The sequence below is a fragment of the Pangasianodon hypophthalmus genome, chromosome 15 (assembly GCF_027358585.1).
Source record: "Pangasianodon hypophthalmus isolate fPanHyp1 chromosome 15, fPanHyp1.pri, whole genome shotgun sequence".
NCBI classification, from domain to species: Eukaryota; Metazoa; Chordata; class Actinopteri; order Siluriformes; family Pangasiidae; genus Pangasianodon; species Pangasianodon hypophthalmus.
In genome coordinates this window covers 16,394,269-16,415,020 of record NC_069724.1, presented here as the reverse complement: position 1 = coordinate 16,415,020, position 20,752 = coordinate 16,394,269, and the positions used below count along the sequence as shown (strand labels likewise).

The 20,752-nt window shown below is 38.3% G+C and overlaps 1 protein-coding gene across 2 annotated transcripts; it reads left to right on the top strand.

The window, feature by feature from the left end:
- Nucleotides 1–833: 833 nt before the first annotated feature.
- Nucleotides 834–20,508, top strand: egfl7 (EGF-like-domain, multiple 7). 2 transcript variants are annotated; one of them, XM_026929259.3, is made up of 9 exons: nucleotides 834–1,021; nucleotides 6,397–6,605; nucleotides 8,984–9,103; nucleotides 9,295–9,407; nucleotides 9,905–10,000; nucleotides 10,748–10,954; nucleotides 15,602–15,678; nucleotides 16,554–16,752; nucleotides 18,516–20,508. In XM_026929259.3, the coding sequence occupies exons 2-9, from the start codon at nucleotides 6,526–6,528 to the stop codon at nucleotides 18,533–18,535; spliced, it is 912 nt and encodes a 303-aa protein (XP_026785060.1). In that variant the 5' UTR covers nucleotides 834–1,021; nucleotides 6,397–6,525; the 3' UTR covers nucleotides 18,536–20,508. The 2 variants fall into 2 exon arrangements, with proteins under 2 accessions (XP_026785060.1, XP_026785061.1); XM_026929260.3 differs by lacking the exon at nucleotides 834–1,021 and adding an exon at nucleotides 3,201–3,431.
- The last annotated feature ends 244 nt before the right edge of the window (nucleotides 20,509–20,752 follow it).

Here is a 20,752-nt window from a genome sequence, read left to right as displayed (position 1 = left end):
TCTGAAGAAGAGACAAGCTTTTTTCTCTTTCTGGTTCACATGCTCGGATGTAAGAAAATGAAAGATAACAAAATAACAGTATATTTACCCAATCTCATTATTGAGCTAAGATTCATCTGATTCAGGATTTAATCAAAATCCAATAATGATTTTAATAAAATAATCACATTATGTGACCACTTATGTGATAACTAATGCAATCAGATAATGATCAGATTATTAGATGTTATGTAGATTATGCAGATATTGCACTTAAAAGTTAGCAACAAACAGGAACAAAGTTGAATTTGACTGAACTGCTGGCTTCACTTTGATACTCATCATCTTTAGAAGCTTTAGCTAGCTGTGGGATGGTATGGTAAGCAGGCAGTTGACTTAGCAAGCCATTAATTACTATTTAATTCACCACATAGAGAGGATTGCTAGAATAATCCTGAAACATCCAAAAGAAGGAACATGAAATGAGTTGTACATGGAAATGCTAGCTTTAGTGTGTGTGAAGTGTCTTTCTACCACACTGCAACAGATCAGGAGCTATTTGTAATTAATCATACACTGGTCCTCTCTCGGTCTTTCTCTCTTTCTTTGTAACCAGCACCACACGTATGCATTATTGTAACTCCACAATGTCTATAACTTAATTAATATATGATCTTTAAAAATTGTGGCCCAAATTGCATATTAGATAATCAAATACCACAGGAAACGACAAGTGTTATATACAATTTCTTGTGAATGTAGGAACAGCACTCAAAGGATTTCCGGTTTTGGGATCGCACTTCCTGAGTTCCACAGGAAAGGACTGAGTGTTAAAGGCATGGTGTGAACCCGCCTTTGCATGCCATTCCTCTCTAGCCTGTTCACAGGGTGATTCAAAAACTCACCACAATTTTATATATAAAAAAAATACTGAGCATAAAAGTGGTTTAAAAGAAATTATGGAGAGGTGGCCCAAATCGCCAAGCCACTCACATCTGCTGTACGGCACAAGATCAATGTGGAGCCACGTGTTTTTAAAAAGGTGAGTGAATTTTGGAAATTATGCTTCATGTATTTCCATCCTTTCCTAGAATAATAAATCATCTAAAATAATTATTAATATTTATTTCTGTTATTTTTCATTGTTTACAAGACCTGCATATTGTTAATTTTGGCATTTTTAAAAATTTTTGTATGAGTGAATGAAGTGTAATGTTTTAAGTGTTATGGAGACTTTTTAGCAAGATGGGAACATTTTTGCGTTATTTCTAATAGCAGTGACTGAGGAAGCATTTCTTGCCTTTAAAGGCCTTTATACATTGAATAACAGGAGCATTAAAATGGTGCACACATAAACCAATACAGGGACCCTTTCACATAAAGTACAATATGACAACAAATGCAAGACAGAGTGCAAGAGTAACAATTTTAGTACATTTACATAAATTTACATAAAGATGCAGGAAATACTAACTATATAGTTACCAAATATAATTTTAGAAATTATTCAGAATTATATTTATTAGTCATTCTGCAAATGTTAAATAAAGGGAAGTGGAGGTTCAGTGGTTAAACTGTTGGGCTACTAACTGGATGGTTGTGAGCTCAAATCCCAGCACTGCCAAAGTGTTGGCAGCTGCCACTGCTGGGCCCTTGAGCAAGACCCTTAACTCTCAAGTCATCAGTTGTATAATTGAGATAAATGTAATGTGTTCTGGATAAGGGGGTCTGCCAAATGCAGAAGTATCTCATTTGGAATGCAGTTTGTGACTTACAATACCAGTCCTGTACACATGTAGAACATGATTCAACTCATCAGGGAATTATCTAGTCCTCTCATCAGATCTCAACCAAACTGAACACCTATGGAAGAACTTGGATCACTGCTTTAGACAGCACTCTCCACTGCCATCATCAAAACACCAGTTGAGAGAATACCGTTTGGAAGAATAGTTTTCATCCCTCTAATATATTTTCATGGAGTTGTAGAATCTTTACAAAGGCGTACTGAAGCTTTTGTTGTTGTTTAGCCATACTAACAATTTACGTTGTTTTTTTTTTCACCCATGTATACCTGGGGGGGTGTCAGAACTTCTTTCAGAGTGGGTGGGAGAGGAAAACAGTTCTGCACACACCTGTAGTTTGAGATGGTTTGTAGTCAATTGGACAAGTTTTCAAATGTGATTAAGCAGTTAAGAAAACCAGATATGTCTATTTGTGTTGTTCCTCTTTCGGCTGCTCCCATTAGGGGTCGCCGCAGCGGATCATTGCTCCGCATATTTGATTGGGCAGAGCTTTTATGCTGGATGCCCTTCCTGACACAACCCACCCCAGTTTTTATCTAGGCTTGGGACCAGCACTGAGAGCGCACTGTTGAATGGAACCCCAGTGACTGTTGTTGGTTCTCTGGCTGGGAATCGAGCCCGGGCCACAGCGGTGAGAACGCTATGGCCTTACCACTAGTCCTCCAGGGACCCAGATATATCTATTTGTGTAAATCTTAAAAATAGACTGGATTAGAATAGATTTAATTGCCTTTCTTTATGGGGAAACAACGTCCCACCACATGCCCCTTAATTGAGCTCTATGGACACAGTATGTTTACCATATTTACAGTGATCAACAACCTGTAATTTCTGGGGTGGCCACAGTGGATAATGATATTTCATGGGTGGCCACAGACACACCAGGCAAGTACCCCTCAGTGCAGAAGAAAAAGTCCAGGGGGTGTAATCAGACCTGATCCAGCCTACCTTGGCAGAGCTGAACAAAAAGTTTGGTGTGTTTCAGGCTGGATAAGAGTTTTGTTAAGTGTGTTGTTCTGTGTTGTAGCCTGTTGAATCAGGTCCCTTGATTCTGGACTATCTCACTGCAGAACACCCTTTAGCTCGTGCCTTGGTGTAATGTGGTTCATTAGAATTACCTTTAATTACTCTTTAATAACTCATAGTCTGTGTAGACTTCCCACTGTTCTGTAATGACTATGTCTTTCATCTTAAAATGGAAGTGCCTGTTAGGTAGGCCCCTTCACTGATGACTACTTAGTGGTGTGAAATATCTTTTATCACTTCAGTTTGGAGCGAGTCCTACAAACGGCTGCCGCTTGGACTGCATAGTGTGTGTGTGTGTGTGTGTGCGCGCGAGCGCGCGCTTAGGAACAGAAGGAAAGGCTTTTTTTTACCCCCCTGCGCGTTTTTTTGACAATCTTTTGGCACGAGAGCTGCGTGGTATTTCCAAAACACACACACACACATAGTTCTCAAAAAAGAAGCAGTGGGATGCGCACCGTGTATGATTGCCGCGCCGGTGCCACGTACGTGCACTTTTAGACGTGTTTTGTCCAGAAGTAAAGAATTTAAACACGCTTTCGGCTGTGTGTTTGTGGGAATTTCGGATTCGGGACGCACTTGTCCGGAATACACTCCGTGAGACGAGAGACCGGCGGAACGCTCGTAAGTTTGGAACTGGCCTGGGCAACACACACACACACACACACACACACAGAGCGCGCGCACACGTCCACTTGCAGCAGTGATGTTGTCTCTTTGATAGGCTTTGTGGTGCGTTGTGTTACTGAGGTCCAGGTGTACATCCATGAGGAAGTGCAGTGTAAAGCATGACTGCAAAATGCGCTCACAGTGGGTCTGATATCAACTTTTTTAAATAAACTCTGAAGGTTGTAGCTCATTACACAAATAATTGAGCTAAATGAGCTAAATGAGTTCTGCATGAAGGACAAATTGCAGTTTAAAAGTGGAAACTCGTATCAGAACAAGTAGGCTAAAGTGTGGGCAGTTCATTAATATGGCTATTATTAATGCATTCAATATTCATGTGGTTTATGCGTGATGATAATTACAGTGTATTCCCCTACAACATTGAGAAACTTTGCAATGTCAAAACAGTCCTGTTTGAACTGGAGAATTTGATGTGGGGTGGATTCAGGTATACTGGGACATCAGGTAAACTGGGACAGGAAAACGGAGCAGGGTTTTCTTTCTGGCCTGATAAGTAAAAGTCAAATGATATATGATAGAAATATTTTCCCTTCACATGTAGATAATCAGCACCTTGAGGATTTCAGAAATGTAACGTTATATTTTTATATTTATATGTATTATATTTATTACAAAATATATGTAACATATTTTGTTTTATTAATGGCTAGAAAAGTGGAAATTCAATATATCTGAATTTGCCCTGTGTGATATTAATAAGCTTGGTGCTATGATCGGGGTTGCCAGTCATGATCGGGGTTGTGACAAACATGCCTAAACAACCTAATTCTTTCACCAAGATCCTAAAATTGTCTTATATTATTGCACTTATATATATATATATATATATATATATATATATATATATATATATATGTGTGTGTGTGTGTGTGTGTGTGTGTGTGTGTGTATGTGTGTTTAAAAGTGGCCCAATTTTGCTGGAAAACACTCACCCCCCCTTGAACTTTTCCACACAAAAAAAGCCCATAATGTTGAAGTACTGTTTTACTGTTTATGGCCTTGGCACAAAGCTCTACATTTGTCAGAAACCTAATCCATCACTCTGAGAACACCATTCCCAGAGTGAAGCATGATGGTGGTAGCATCATATTGTGGGGATGCTTTTCATTAGCTAGGAATGGGAAACTGGTTAGGTGAGAGCACTATGAAGCCAAATAGCCCTGTCCTAGAAGAAAACCTGTTCCAGTCTACAAGTGACTTGAGACAGGAACAGAGACTTATATAACATTAAGGAAGAAAGAAATGAAATAATTAGAAATTACATAAATAAATTTTGGTCCCTTTGATGCTATATCACAGATCCCACAGGCTTGTTTTACAGTAACCCAAGCTCTGTTTTGAACAGGGGACCTTGGAGCTGTGAGGCAGCACCGTTTCACCATTGCACCGCCCATTATAATCGCAATTATATCTATATTATAACATTAATGTGTAGTATATAAACAACATGCTTAGAGAGCACTGACCAAAGTCAGAGAGATGATTCTGGGACTCACACTCAACAGATTCATTAACATATGATGCAGGCGTAGTTGTGTGTAACATGCATTAAGTCTTTGGTAGGAACACCTTATGAATTTTAGCCAGACGGGTCTGATGAAGCCTAATCTCTTGCTCTGTGGTGGTGTGTGTTAGAAAGGGTGTCTGTGTCCTTTATCTTCTGATTGTCTAATGTTGCTCTCTCTCTCTCTCTCTCTCTCTCTCTCTCTTTCTCTGTGACACACACACACATATGCACGCACACTTACAAAAGTACTGACAGAAGTAAGATTAACATGTGTGGCTCTTAGGTGTGTGGCCTCACTGCTGAATATTTTATGTTCTTATACAGTATTCTTATACTGATTACCTGAGGCATACATATGGCTGCTGGTTTAGACAACCCCAAATCACTCACATGTACACACACTCTGCAGGAGGTAAGGTTCAAACGAAGAGGTAAAACATAAAAGCCTTCAGACTGTCTCATAAATTTCAAGAGGTTCACACACACACAGACACACATTTTCACTCTAATCTCTCTCGTGGACACAATTGGCGAGGATGAGATGTGTATGAGTTCTAATATGTAATAATTATACATCCTACTTTAATGTTTGAAGAATACAACATGTAGTCATTTAGGTAATTTTATTTGATGGTTTAAAAATGGTTCTTCTTCATCAGCTGTGTACAGGGTTGGCTGGTATACCTTATTTTTAGGCATACCAGTACTGATACACTTTATTTTAAGGAACACATACAAGGGATTATTTAAGGTCTTGTTGTTTGTTTACTAAAGCTCAAATTAGACACTTGTAAAAGGTTTATGAACTGGTCCTTTATTCATACAGAATTGTGCTGCTAAATAACTGGACATTTGTTATATAAAAATGACAATCATTTGCATTATTACTTGTGATAATAGTTGCAAAACACTTTATTAAAACCTTATTATACAAATTATTGAGCATAACTTAATAACCTAAATTAACAGCTTATTAGACTTAATTGTCAGGTTGTAGTTATCATCAGTGACATTTCTGCAGTTTATGACTCTTTGAAAAGACCCAGTGTTTTTATGATATGTTTGCAGGTATTTGATTCTTTTTTTCTAACTGATAATAGACAGCTGCTCTTCTGTGAGTGATAGTTCATCCTAAGAAGCCAGAATGGTGAATGTGTAGAGGAGAAGGAAACCACTGTTTATCTGTTTGCAAGTGTGTGTTATTATATAATATTTTAGCAGAGAGAATATCACTGTGTGAAACTGGTTTTCCAGCTAGCAAAATGCAAAGCAAAATACATCAATGTTCAGCTGTAATAACTATACACTTTTTCTATCATCATTAGCATTCTGAAACATAACATAAATCTCTCTCTCTCTCTCTCTCTCTCTCTCTCTCTCTCTCGCTATCAGATAGCAGTGATACTTGGAAAGAGGACCTCTTTCTGCCAGAGGCACCGCAGACACCACACTGACAGAGATACAGAGAGAGGGAGAGTGTACTGAGAGAACGACAGCGCAGTGTGTGAAAAAGGGGGAGGGATGTATGGCACAGTCATACTCTCTTCTTTTCTTTTCTCCCTCCATGCAAGTTGCACTCCACAGTTCCACGGTCATCATGGGTATCCAGCATTTTTTAATTATTATGGTGTGCTTGTATGTGTGTGTGTTAATTCAGAAACGTATTATTATTATTGCTGGAAAAGAATTTAATCCTAGTTAGTCATATTGCATTTTGTGGTGGCATTAAGGAGAACAGGAGATTCTTCTGTGTGTTTGGCATGTGTATTGCTAAGTTTCAGTGGAAAATGCATTATCTTTTATACAACATGTGTTGTTGCCTAATAGGATTGGTCTATTCGGCATGCATAATGACACAAAGATTACTTTCACTGACAAAAATACTTTATACTTTGTCTATACTTTGTATACTTTGTATACTTTGGTTAAGTGTTATTTAAAGGAGTTTTCATAGACTATGCAGTCCTAATGCAAGTGGTGATAAACAGATGCTCAGGATCTGATTTCATAGCTCCCAACTCCCTCCTCTCTTGCTTCCACTAAAGAGATCCCTAATACAATGCAAGATGCAGATGTTTCTTATTACACTGTTTACCATGTCTATGTTATGACCATTTGCTAACTCTTGCCTCAAGGGGATTATCACTGTCTATTTTTTAAAATTTGTTTTGGGCTTTTTTTTGTGTATGATGTTTTGCTTGTTTTATTACTTCGATTTTGGATGGTGCTTAATAAACCTCACACATCGCTTGGCTGAAACATTTGTTAAGCTAACTTTTCAGCATTTATAGCAGACTTCCTCAGGTGCTCCAGTTAAGAGATGGGGTGTGATTTTGTAGAGTAGGAAAATACCCAGGGTCATTCCCATAATGTACGCTGCATATGCTAGTGCTGTAGTCAGAGCAGTAAGGACGCAACCCCCGTGGTACCATAGCTGCTGTCTTCACTCCTTCTGAGGCTCACTGAAATTTTGGATTATGAGAAAATAATGTTTTTATGTATTGCTGTCCTGAAGAGTCATGTAGCATTTTTTTTTTTCATTTAGATCTAATTGCAATGCTTCAACAATTTGCTGTGCTCTGCTGCTTTGTGTAGAATTTATGTTTCCAGGTGGTGGCTATAATTTAAGCTTAGAGTATTTGTAAGCTATACTGTCCTCTTAACTCAAAGATTGTGAATGTATGTGGTAAAATGAAATTAAACTTTCCTGATGATTGTTGTATTTTTGACTTTGCAGTAGTTAACATAAGCATTAATGCTTACTGTATTAATGTTGATTTTAAACAGGCCTCTAAGGAAGTAGTGTAAGACTGGGCTTCAACAGATCTACATTGTTTATTCTACTAGTTACTTTATAGTGAAGTGCCATTTGTGAACAAGTTGAAACTTTGAGCCAGCTATTTTTTGTGAACCCTGGTTTAATTGTACAAGACTCTTAACAAGAAGTTAAGTGAGCATTGGCACAGTAGGCACAGCAAGGATGTATTGAACAAATAAAAAAAAAACAAGAAGCTGTTTGGGAGTTGAAAGGGCTAGAATGCCCAACAGTAGCCTAGTACTTTGATTGTGGCAATCCTTAAACCTTGATAGGCATGCCTAAATTTATATTTATGTCTGTGCCATTACTCTGAGCTTTATGAATTAATCTGGAACCATTTGGCACAAAGCAATATTCACACTTACTGGTAGTAAATTGCTTTTTTTTGGGATGTGTCCTTTCCCATTTAAGTGAAATAGAATTTTTTCCTGGCAATTTTGATTTGTGTTCAGTCTTACAACTGCTGAATTTGCTAATAGTCTTCAGCTAGCTAGCTACTCTCTATACCCAAAAGTTTGTGGACACCTGACCATCATACCCATGTGCTTTTTGAACAACCCATTTCAGATGGGTGGGGTTGAGGTCTGGGCTCTGTGTAGGCCACTTGAGTTCTTCCACCCCAACCTTGGCAAACCATGTCTTCATCGATCTCGCTTTGTGCACAGAGGCATTGTCATGCTGGAACAGGTTTGGGCCCCTTAGTTCCAGTGAAATGCTTCCAACTTTGTGTTTGGGGAAGATCCACTTATGGGTGTGATGGTCAGGTGTCCACAAACGTTTGGCCATGTAGTGTATGTTATTAAGCTAACAGTTGTGTTGGCTTAATAACATTCTAGCAGTATAATAATAGCTTCCACTGGTTTGCAGTGCATCCTCAGGTAAACTAATAGTGAATAAAAAAAATCACACAGTACCCTAAAAGTTATGATGTATGACAACACTAATGGGTGTCATGATCACAAAGTTACATGTTGGTGCTGTCCAGTGAGACAGGGACCTTTGAAGGATGCAACTACTGAGGTAGCTGATCTATGTGCCAAGACATCACAAAAGGTTTATGGTTTTTGGTTTGTTTGTTTATTCTTATGGTTTATTCATATGTTATTCATATGTTGTTTATTCATACTATTTGTTAAACAACTTTGTGTGTATCTCCTGCAGGAGGAGAGTATGTGCTGGGAAAGCCAACAGAGTAGTGTCCAGTACAGAATCCTTCCTCCAGCCTGTACACAAACCGTACCTCACCATGTGTCTAAACCAACGCATCTGTAGCACATACAAGTAGGAACACAAGCAAACACTGGAACTGATCAATCTCTACTATGAGTATGTGTGTATTTGTGTGTTGTAGATGTAAAGAATAGCTGAGTGATGTATTTGTGTGGGTGTAAAAAGCTTTCCTGTTCTGCATATAAGGTTGGTGGGTTTCTTATTAATGAAACCCTAAAAGTGTATCTGTACATGTGTTTCAGGACAGTGTATAAAGTCTCCTACAGACAGGTGAGCCGGCTAGAACTGAGCTCCCACATTTACTCAGAATGCTGTCCAGGATGGAGACGTGTCCACTCACTCAACTGTAATCATGGTAAAACAACCAAAGACCCTGTAATGCCTTGTCCACATTTATACAGACATGTTGGAAAACATTGTTTTCATACCACAAAGTTTTCTACATTTTTCCCAGTCCAAGATTTCTGACAAGTAGTTTGAGGAGGTGTGTGCCAGCAAATTATTTTAATTTATTTTTTAATAATCAAAATATTTTTTATTTAGTTTGTACAGGGTTTAACACATTAATGCTTGCATTTTCAAAAACCCTGGTTTTCTCCATCAACACCACAGTGTGAAAAGTTATAAATTTACAGTTTTTATGGGTGAAACACTTCAGGAAAGTCACAATTTTTTTAATGTATCTGTATGATTATGCACAAGGACTGATACACACACCTGGTACACACTAATGCAGTGGCTTTTTGTCTCAACCTGTCAGACAGTTTACAGCAGCAAATCTGCTCCCTATAGCTCATAAAATGCATGTGTTTGTGTGTGTTTGTCTCTGTTTGTATGTGCATGTTTCTACAGCGTTGTGTGTGCAGGCATGTCTTAATGGTGGATCCTGCACAAGACCAAATCACTGTGCCTGTCCCATTGGCTGGACGGGACGCTACTGCCAGATAGGTGCCCAAATTCACACATAAACACACATTGAAAGGACCTAGACATACTACCAACACATATTTTTATTATTTTATTATATAAATACTTAATACAAAGAAGTAATAGAAACACAATCAGTGTAAAGATAGATGGTAGCTTAGCTGGTAGGTTAATCTATTCTGTTTCGTTGAGTTTCACATGATATTTGGGAGGTGCATGGAGGAAAAGAGATGTAGCATTGTGTTATCATTATGTTTTGCTTAAACTAGCACAAACAAATTCATTATTTCTTTCTTTCTTTCGTTCTTTGTAGTTGTGGTTATTGATAATAATTAATCTTTTATCTTTTATCTTTTTTATCTTTTGAACATTCTATTTGCATACCATTTCCTTTGTTTTATTACACTGTTGTGACACCATAAATTTCATTCAAATTATAACATACACTCCCAACACACCATGACAACTGTTGTTCTCATTTAATGACTAACACCTGATACTTACTAAAGAATCATGGAATCTTGTTTTAGAAATGTATTTCAGCAGAAGTACTTCTGTGGCATTTTACCATGAAAATAATATTGATGTTGATGTTACACACACACACACACATACACACACACACAGCTGGAACCTATCAGACATGTTCAAGTGTATAAAATCCTTAAAAAGACTATGATAATCAATTGAAATTTGAGCATATATGTCAAAATGATGGACTCTTTGTAATGCTCTCTCTCTCTCTCTCTCTCTCTCTCTGTGTGCTAGATGTGGATGAGTGTAAGGGGGCACATGGTTGCAGTCACCAGTGCATGAACTCTGCAGGAAGTTATCAGTGTGTGTGCGCTGACGGATTCCGTGTGGCTGAAGACAGACGATCTTGTGTAAGCCTTTGTGCTCTACCTCTTCCTCCTCATCCAAGTGTAGCCAGCCAGCCCGAAGTAGACAATCACCTCTCCCCAAATAACAATAGAGGTGAGAAATTTATTTCAGTCAATTCAAGAGATGACAGCACTGTGTTATGTTAACAGTGTTATGCATGTGGAAATTAAAATTAAACCCTGTGATTGAGTACAGGTCTGGGCTAGGAATCCCATTCACTAAAGTCTACACACTACACACTGTTAGTCCTAATTTCCCTGTTGCCCAGTTTCCCCGTCATGGCCCCCAGCTCAGCAAGTACTCACTAAACGCTCCTGTGGTGACTGCTCATGTAGTTTGAGCAGTTCAGCAATGTGATTTTGACAGTTTGCGAGCTGTCGCAGAGCCTCAGATATTTTCAAGCATGTTTGATATTTCCTTAAGTGAATTATGTAGTGTGAGCCTCTTTGCTATGCAAGAACAGTGCTACGAAGCAGCCAATGAGAGTCTAAGAGGAAATCAAATTCATCTGCTGTCATGCGCAGCAGATCCCTGAATGCAGTTATTTCACCCATCTAATTGTGTTGGAATTCAAGGGCAATATGTAAGCACAATAAAAATGCTTCTATAAGAAATTATTTGGCATGTCATACCCAAATGGTCAATTAGGAACAGCAAAATCAAACATAACATAATTCTTGGCAGTGCACAGTATACATACATATTGATAATTTTTTTGTAGTATACTTTCAGAATAGACATTTCTCACACCCATGTCTCCCCAATCAATCCTTTCTCTGCATTTGTCTCTTATTTCTCTTTTATCTTGTTTCCATACAAAATAGTGACAAACTAACATGGTAGACAGCATTTGCATTTATTTTCAAGAGAAAGTGGGATTTGGTGATGAGGCACGCTTCAGCAGGTATCTTTCCAGGTGAAAGTTTGTGTTGTGTGTGAGCCTTGTCTACAAACAATTGTGTAGTGTGCACACCCTAACATCGCCCAAACAACTGATCACAAATGATCGAGTTTGGGAAGATATGAACAGAGTTTGTGAACAGTGAACAGTGCCTTGTGAAAATATTCACCCCCTTGGCATTTTTCCTGTTTTGTTGCATTACAGCCTGAAATTAAAATGGATTTTTATTTGGATTTTATGTAGCCCAGATTGTTGAAGTGGAATGAAAAAAATACTTTGTTTAAATAAAAACAGAAAAGTTGTGAGTGCATATATATTCACCCCTTTGTTATGAAACCCCTAAATAAGATCTGGTCCAACCAGTTAACTTCAGAAGTCAAATAATTTGTTGATCAAGGTCCACCTGTGTGCAATCAAAGTGTCACATGATCTGTCACATGATGTCATTATAAATACACCTATTCTGAAAGGCCCCTGAGTATGCAACACCACTAAGCAGGCAACATGAAGACCAAAGACAAAGAGACAAAGTTGTGGAGAAGTATAGATCAGGGTTGGGTTATTTAAAAAATATCCCAAACTTTCAACATCCCCAAAACCACTGATCTGAGACTGCCTGAGCAAGGTGGTCTTGATCCATTTCCAAGGGAACTTACCACAGTGAAAAAGTGATATGACCCAGAATCAGTCCAACTGCAGAAACTGAACCAAATATGTTGTGTATTTTGGAATATGGGCAGCATTTTTTATTTATGTGAGCCAATAAACTGACCCCTGAGGTCCAATCTGTGCCTAGGGACATAACTAAAATACAACATTTTGTTTAGGGATGCATGATATTATTGGCAGCCATAGTGGTATCGGTCAGTCTTTTAAGAAAATTAGGTCAATATATTAAAGCTGATAAATTATGTATTAATTCATCCGGTTGAACGACTTCAGATGTATATAAGACTATGCCATAAGACTATGCATGCCGACGTGTCACGTCACGCGGAAGGCACCAATCAAAACCCTCATGGCCTAATTTTCTAAATTTATATCAAGGTTTAGATTTATCGGTTATGTGCTTCCAAATATAAAAAATTATCAGTTATTGGTATCAGCCAAAATTTCCATATCGGTGCATTCCTAATTTTGTTCCAATGTATACAAGCTATGTAGAGGAATGACAATTAAAAACCCACTGGACTTGACTCAAGTGCTGTAATATGATGTGTTCTGGGTATCTGCACTGCAGAAAAAAGGTATTGCTGGATATGTTACACAAAATGGTTTAAGCTAGTTATTTATATTTATGTACATTGTTATATAATGTTTAATCTAAAAATATAGTTATTTAGATTATTATTGATTCATTTATTTAGCACAGCATGAAACCAAATCAAACAGTAAATGAACCAAAAAGTATCAACTTAGCAAACAAGCTGATAGGTGATAATGTAAAGAAAAGAATTTGGATATTACAGCTTTTTGTGCAGAATTGTGGGTAATATTGTGTTGGGTAGCTGCGATTTTCCATTAGTCCATATTAATGGATGGAGGGTTTTTGGCTAGTTTCACTGTTCATTATTACTTCTGGTACGCGCTATGGCCTTGTCAACTCGTACCGTGAGTAATAGTGCACTGTGACTGGCAGCTACAGCAAATGGACCAAACACATGAACACACATATTTCACATTTATCTCAGCAGCTAAATAATTGAAATATTACAATAGTTGACAGTAAGGTAAAGCACAAGTGAGTTGCTCTGAATGGCTTGGACTTGGCATGTTGTCTAGTGCAAATCCACTAGTCTCTGTATGTGAAACTACACTATTGCATAGTGGAAGGATAAGGAGTATAACTCATGGGTTTGTAAAATCGTAAGAAGCTTTAAAATGCTACATACATGAATTCTGGGCTTGATCGTGTCCAGCTGTGCAGTCAGACCGGCCAAGAACTGTATTCTAGAACTGCAGCTTGCATTCAGCCAACAATTCTGTAGTAGGGTCTGAATTCATAATAAAGATTAAAGGTTTACACAGTACTCCAATATTTACGTATTATTAACCCTCCACCCACCCATTCCCACTGACTTCACTTACTTTAAAATATAGCCCAGCCCACACCAAAACTACCATAATTATTATATTATAATAGTTTTCACAGATTATTAATCTTGGATCATCCTTCAATCATAAAATGCCCCACATTACAAGATACCACACACTTTCAGATTATGCTTACAAATCATAATCCTGTCCTGACCAATGATCCCAACTGTCGGAACCTGGGATCTCAAGGTGACAAGGTCCTTTCAATCAAACATGGCAGATGATGATAGTTCAGCTTCGCTGTCATAGGATGTTCAGACGCAAATATTGAACATGTTTAATATTTATGATTTTAAATTGGGGAGGTCATGACTGGCCTGTGAGTGGTTAAGATTGGATTTTACCCAAACCATACCACAGGATAGGCGATGAAGATAAACATTTAAGACCAGCATACGAGCAAGACACCTTTTGAGTAGTTATAGATAGGTAGATAGGTAGATAGATAGATAGATAGATAGATAGATAGATAGATAGATGGCAGAAAGACACAAACTAGGAGGGAGAAAAAGTAACTGCCTTTTTTATCCATCACATGGAATTCCAACCTCTCTTTTCTCTTTCTATTTTAATACTCAGTTTTGGTTCAACCCCTACTCCTATTTCTAGATCATTTTTTCATCTCTCTCTCTCGCTCTCACTCTATCTCTCCCTGCACACATGCTTAGCCTCGCTTACTTGCATAACCCTAATAACACACACATCTGGGACAGATTTTCAAGATATGATTGTGATATATGTGTATGCAAGCAGCCAAGTCAAATCTAACTTGGACATGTATGTGTGTGCGTGTGTGTAGTACGCAACTTGGCTGGCTGTTCTCTGATTGGTATGGAGACCAGCCAGTCAGATATGTGCTACTGGGATTACATTCTCCTCTTGTTACTTAGTGATTTGTGTAACAGTGTGTGTGAGTGTGTGTGTGTAACAGCCCAATTTGGAAAGCACTCATAACATTCCTGGGTTGGGGTCGTCTGAATAAGAAGGAGGGCTGGAGTATCTTTTTCTGGCTCATGATGAAAACCACTGCAGATTTTGGAGAAGTTAACATGACTGCTTTTAAATGGAAAACAAAGAAAATAATGACAAATAAAAAATAAAATGATAAAAGGGCTATCTTTCCATGGTCTCAGAGTTGTTAGAGCTCTTATATCTGCTTATAATATAACCACAGTTTCACCCTGAAACATGTTTTGGACAATATAATAATAAATTAACCAAAACATGGGGATAGTTCAATCTCAATCTCAGTTAAATCTCAATCTCAAACACTCAAAACAGTACATCATGTGCACATATTATGATTTCATGACCCCAATTTTGTATTTCAAATTACACATTAAGTTGTGCATCCAAATTGCTACTTTGGCACACAAACTAATGATATAAAAAAAATTATTATTTTCATGACCAGTTTAGTTATTCCTACCTATGTATCATGCTTTCTGGTATAGAATGTGCTGTAACAAATCATGTTTTACAGACTAGCCATATTGTTAAATTTACAAATTTGCAGTGATCACGTGATTAACATAATTATCATGACCAGGATCTTTTCCACATTCCGTTCATGGCAATCTGCCTTAATTTGTTTGAGATATATTAGACATATACTATTAGATGTTTATTCGCATCTTGTTGGGATAGACATCTACTATTAAATGTTTGGGAGTGTGTATTTGAAAGTGGGGGGTTGGGACTCATGAATGTGTATGTATGTGTGTATGTGCGTGTACTTGAAGGTGGAGATGTGGGACTGGTGGCAAATGTTACAGAAGAGGTCCAGATTCTCAGGAATAGAGTACAGCTGCTGGAACAGGTAATACACACGTCAAGTATCTGTATACACTCTGTACAATATGGACCATAAATTCTGTAGTTGGCAGATTAAAAAATTAAAGTAACCAACAATTTAGAATAGCCAATCCACATACCAGTGTTTTTTGGGAGGTAGGAGGAAACTGGAGAACCTGGAGAAAACCAATGCACAATAAGAGCACAAGGAGAACATGAGAAAGTCTGCACAGATAGTAACCTGAGCTCAGCACTGAACTGAGGACCCTGGGGTACCAGGAGGAAAAACCCACACAGATACAGGGAGAACATGCAAAACCCAACATAGATTGTAATCCTGGAGCTGTGCTGCCATGCCCATCTTTATGGAGCACAATTAGCAAGATGTTTGTCAGCTACCTGCCTTACCCCAGCCACAGGACCTGAAGCGAATTCTTTCTCGTTAACCATTATTCAAATATTCACAGTTCAAAAGCTGAGAATGTGCACACCACCCTGCAGAAAAATTGTGGTTCTGGTTTCACTAATGGCGTAATCAAAAACACATCTGGAGTTTAGGTCTGCAAAGATTAAAAAAACAATATAAAGTTTTAAACTAACACACACACACACACACACACTTTAATAATCACCACTTGTTTGTTCCACTGCTGAAATAGAGCTTTACTGGTTTGGCTTTAAGCAACTGTACAAGAGCTAAAGCTACACAATGCTCTTCTCTCTAAGTTCCGTTTGAGATTAAATAATAATAGTTTTGATACACTCCAGAAAGATCCCCCCACACCCCCCCACTGGGAAGTTTGTATGAATGATTCTGTTGATTATTTTTTACTAAACATTTCTCACATTAAAAGACAACAATAGGTTGAAAATTATTCTTTTGTCTCTCTCTCCTTGTAGAAACTGGAGATGGTTCTTGCACCATTTTCCACTCTCTTTCCTCCAGAGGAGGATGTGGCCAACAGAAATGGCTTCCTGTTAGACAGGACTGATTTCCTGTCAGACCAGACCAATTTCCTGTCACACTCACTGCGGCAGCTGGACAGAATAGACTCTCTCAGCGAGCAGGTCAGCTTCCTGGAGGAGCGCCTTGGATCATGTGAGTGTGCGTTATGCTAAGTATGAACAGAGTGCAAGTAATAAAACTCCATGAAATCTAAATATGTTATGCTTGTCGTCAGTCAGCTGTTGCGGATTAGTTGTTGCCAGTCAGCGCTATTGGCGACTCTCTAGTTTCCCCTTTTGATCCTTTTTTATATAAAGTGGGTGAGTGTAATCTTGTGTAAGCTCCACATTACAGACTGCATCTCCCACGGAGCTTTTATCAAAATTATGTGTTTGTGCATCAGCTACCAAAAGCATGGTTTGTTATTGTTTCAGTGAGTAGCCTGATGTTGCAACTGAAAACAGGTCTGTTACTTGTGTTCATTAACACTGGTAGATATAGGTCTCTGTATCTCTACTCACAGAAAAACATTTTGTAACAAGGGCTGTGCAGAACCTGGATTATTGTTGTGACAGGTAATACATGTTAAATGAGAATTCAAGGCTGTGTTTCAAATAGCATACTGCATGCTAAGTAGTTTGCCTAAATAGTAATAAGGGGGGGTTGCCGGGGTTTAACAAAATTCCCCTTCTGCTCTCTGGACCTACCCGAATCATCCTGATGTCCTACTTATGGTTGGAAGTAGGACATCATGTGGAGACCACTCACTGCTGCTGAGGATGGCCCCATAAGGACTGCCTAGAGATACATGAGATTACTGTGGATGGTACCACTTACAGACCATAAAGATGGCTTTGGACTGCAATTGATACGAACAGTTTTGCTACAGTGGTTTAGGACTGCAGTTTTGCACTCAAGTCTCCAACAGTGAATAGTTGATAACTTCAACAAAATAGACATCATGTTAAAACTATAATGCTATAAAAGCTATAATGCTATTAAAGCTATAATGAATTTCCTGGTTACACAGTGGCACTTTTTGACCATATAGTGTACAGTTTAGAAGGGAATTATTTGTAATCGCACTATCTGGTGTCACCCAGATGAGGTTCCCTTTTGAGTCTGGTTCCTCTCAAGGCTTCTTCCTCATATCGTCTCAGGGAGTTTTTCCTTACCACCATCGCCTCTGGCTTGCTTATTAGGGATAAATTCGTACATATTTAAAATTTATATCCTGAATTTATATATTTATAAATTATATATAAGCTGCTTTGTGACAGTATCCATTGTTAAAAGAGCTATACAAATAAAACTGAAATTGAATTGAAATTGAATGTGTGTGTGTGTGTGTGTGTGTGTGCGCATGGTGCCCTGTGATGGACTGGCATCCCATCCAGGGTGAATTCTCTCAACTTGGGCCTAGTGTTACAGAGATTGGCTCCAGATCCACCACAACCACAAGCAGCTACTGTAAATGAATGAATGGATGAATAAATTAGATGATCTTGAATTGGTGGAACAATTCAGAAATAAGGGTAAAAGTGACCTGTGGGTGCACCATGATGAACCAATGTTTGTGTAGTTACAGCAAAGTCAGTAATCACTGTTAGAAGAAAATCTTCAGTGGTGCTTCATTTGTTCAACAGTTAGTGTTGGCTGGTTTAATTGATTGGAGAAAAAAAATCTATTCAGCTGAATGAATATATCTTAATTTTAAGGAATAAGATTCTGTACAACATTCTACAAAGTTATTATTTTCACATAAATGTACACCATAGTTCTATTAATCTATAAGTTAATTAATCTATTAATAGGCTTTTGAAATTAACATATTGTCCCATCCTCAACGTGCCAGTATCTGCATGTAGATATTTTTCATATTATGGTGACCGTTTTCAAATTTTTCTCCATTCCAGGCTCTTGCCAAGAAAACTAGATGATCATCAAAAACAAGGCACACCTGCAACTTACAACTGAACACACCCTGCCTTCAACTTCAGGAGAACAAATAGTTAACCAGCCCTGGAATCTGCACTACAGTGGTCACTTTACACCTTTGCCATGTTTAACACACAGTCATCAAACCCATCTTTAAATGACACCTGACAATCTCACCCATATGAGCTTGCTGAACATCCCATTCCAAAATCTTGGCCATTAATATTGTGTTTCCCTAAATTTTTAACAGCCTACACTCTTTCTACAAGATTTTGGAGTATGGCTGTGGGAATTTGTGCCCATTCAGTCAAAAGAGCATTTGTGAGGTCAGGCACTGATGTCAGATGAGGAGGCTTGGTTTGCAATCAACGTTCCAATTTATTCCAAAGGTTTTCAGTGAGGTTGAGGTCAGGGCTCGGTGCAGGCCACTGGAGTTCCTCCACACCACACTGTCTTTATGGACCTTGTTTGTGCACAGGGGCAGAGTAATACTGGAACAGGAAAGGGTCTTCCCTAAACTGTTGCCAGAAAGTTTGAAGCAGATTGTCTAAAATGTCTTCGTATGCTGTAGCATTAATATTATTAACATGTATTGGCACTATGCATTCCAGTAGGTAACATTCTCCTGGCAGCCTCCAAACCCAGAGTCATCCCTCAGATTGCCAGACAGTGAAGCAGAATTCATCATTCAAGAGAACACATTTCCAGTGGTGTTGTGCATTACACCACCCCAGCTGACCCTTGGCATTGTACATATTGATCTAAGGCTTGTGTGCAGCTGCTCAGCTATGGAAATCCATTTCATGAAGCGCCTGACACACAGGAGTGTGTTGATGTTGCTTCTAGAGGCGGTTTGGAACTCTGTAGTGAGCGATGCAGCAGAGGATAGGAGATTTTTACATGCCACATGCTTCAGCACTCAGCGCTCTCAGTGCCAGTCCCAAGCCCGTATAAAATTGGGGAGGGTTGCGTCAGGAAGGGCGTCCGGTGTAAAAACTGTGCCATATCAAATACGTGGACCAATGATCCGCTGTGGTGACCCCTAACAGGAGCAGCCGAAAGAGGAACAACAACAACAACATGTGACATGTTGTGTTTATCCATTTATAGATACATTTAATGGAACATCTTTGACACAAGTTAGTTCCTGATATCACTTATATTATAGCAGCTATAAACAGCCATTCCCACACCAGCCTCCTTTATCTCTCTAAGACAAAAAAAAAAAATGCTGCTTCTCATGATACAGGGAAACCGCAAAGTGCAACTCCTCTGTCCTTAAGACTCTCCTACTGCAGAAAACTTAAAATTACAGCTTTACCTCTGAGTTAAAAAGGACTGACACAGGAGACTCCTTCCATTTTAAATATAATCTCACAGAAAATAATATATGGTTATGGTTATAAAATATATGGTTATAAAATAATATGGTTTTCTTTGTTAAATAACAAATTACACAGAGCATCAGAACATCTGCATATTAAAATGAGCAAAAGTCTGTGATATATCTGTGATCTTAGTTGCAGCCAGCACTATTGTTAGAGCAGAAATTTAATCAACACCTTCTGATAAGTCAGAACTGAGACTTCAACAGTGGGGTGATATAAAGGATGCATGGAGTTTCTAATGGCAAAACAGCTTTTAAACCAACCTTATTAATACCACTATGAGCCAAGTATTTTCTGCAAAGACAAAATACTCAGGATTCAACACTTGTGCACTTCTGTTGGGAACAATTTTTGTCAGCAATTTGTGTCATTTTTATACTCAGCATTTTCTTATTTGGTCATGTGACAAAATCCAGCTATATTATGTGGAGTGAAATTCTATTGCTTAGATTAGAATGATGAAATGCTTCTTGTAAATCAATATTGGCAGCATCAGTAATGGCATGCTTATTCATTTATAGGTGTATTACCTTTTGTACTGCAGCTGTTTGTAATAAAGTCCATTTGTTATTTAGAAGATGAAGACCTCGTGTGTGGATCATTTCTGTGTAATGCCATTTTACCATTGTTCACACTCAAAAGCACAAACACAGTGCATTGCAATGAAATGCAAAAGAAAAGTCTATTTCCATATGGAAAAAAAGATTAAATTTATTTTAATTTATTATCCAAGGTATTTTACAGAGGCCGTGTCCAGATCCACTGCATCTTTCTGTATAATTATATAATCAGATTCTACAATGGGCTTTCACTCTGAACATTTCGCG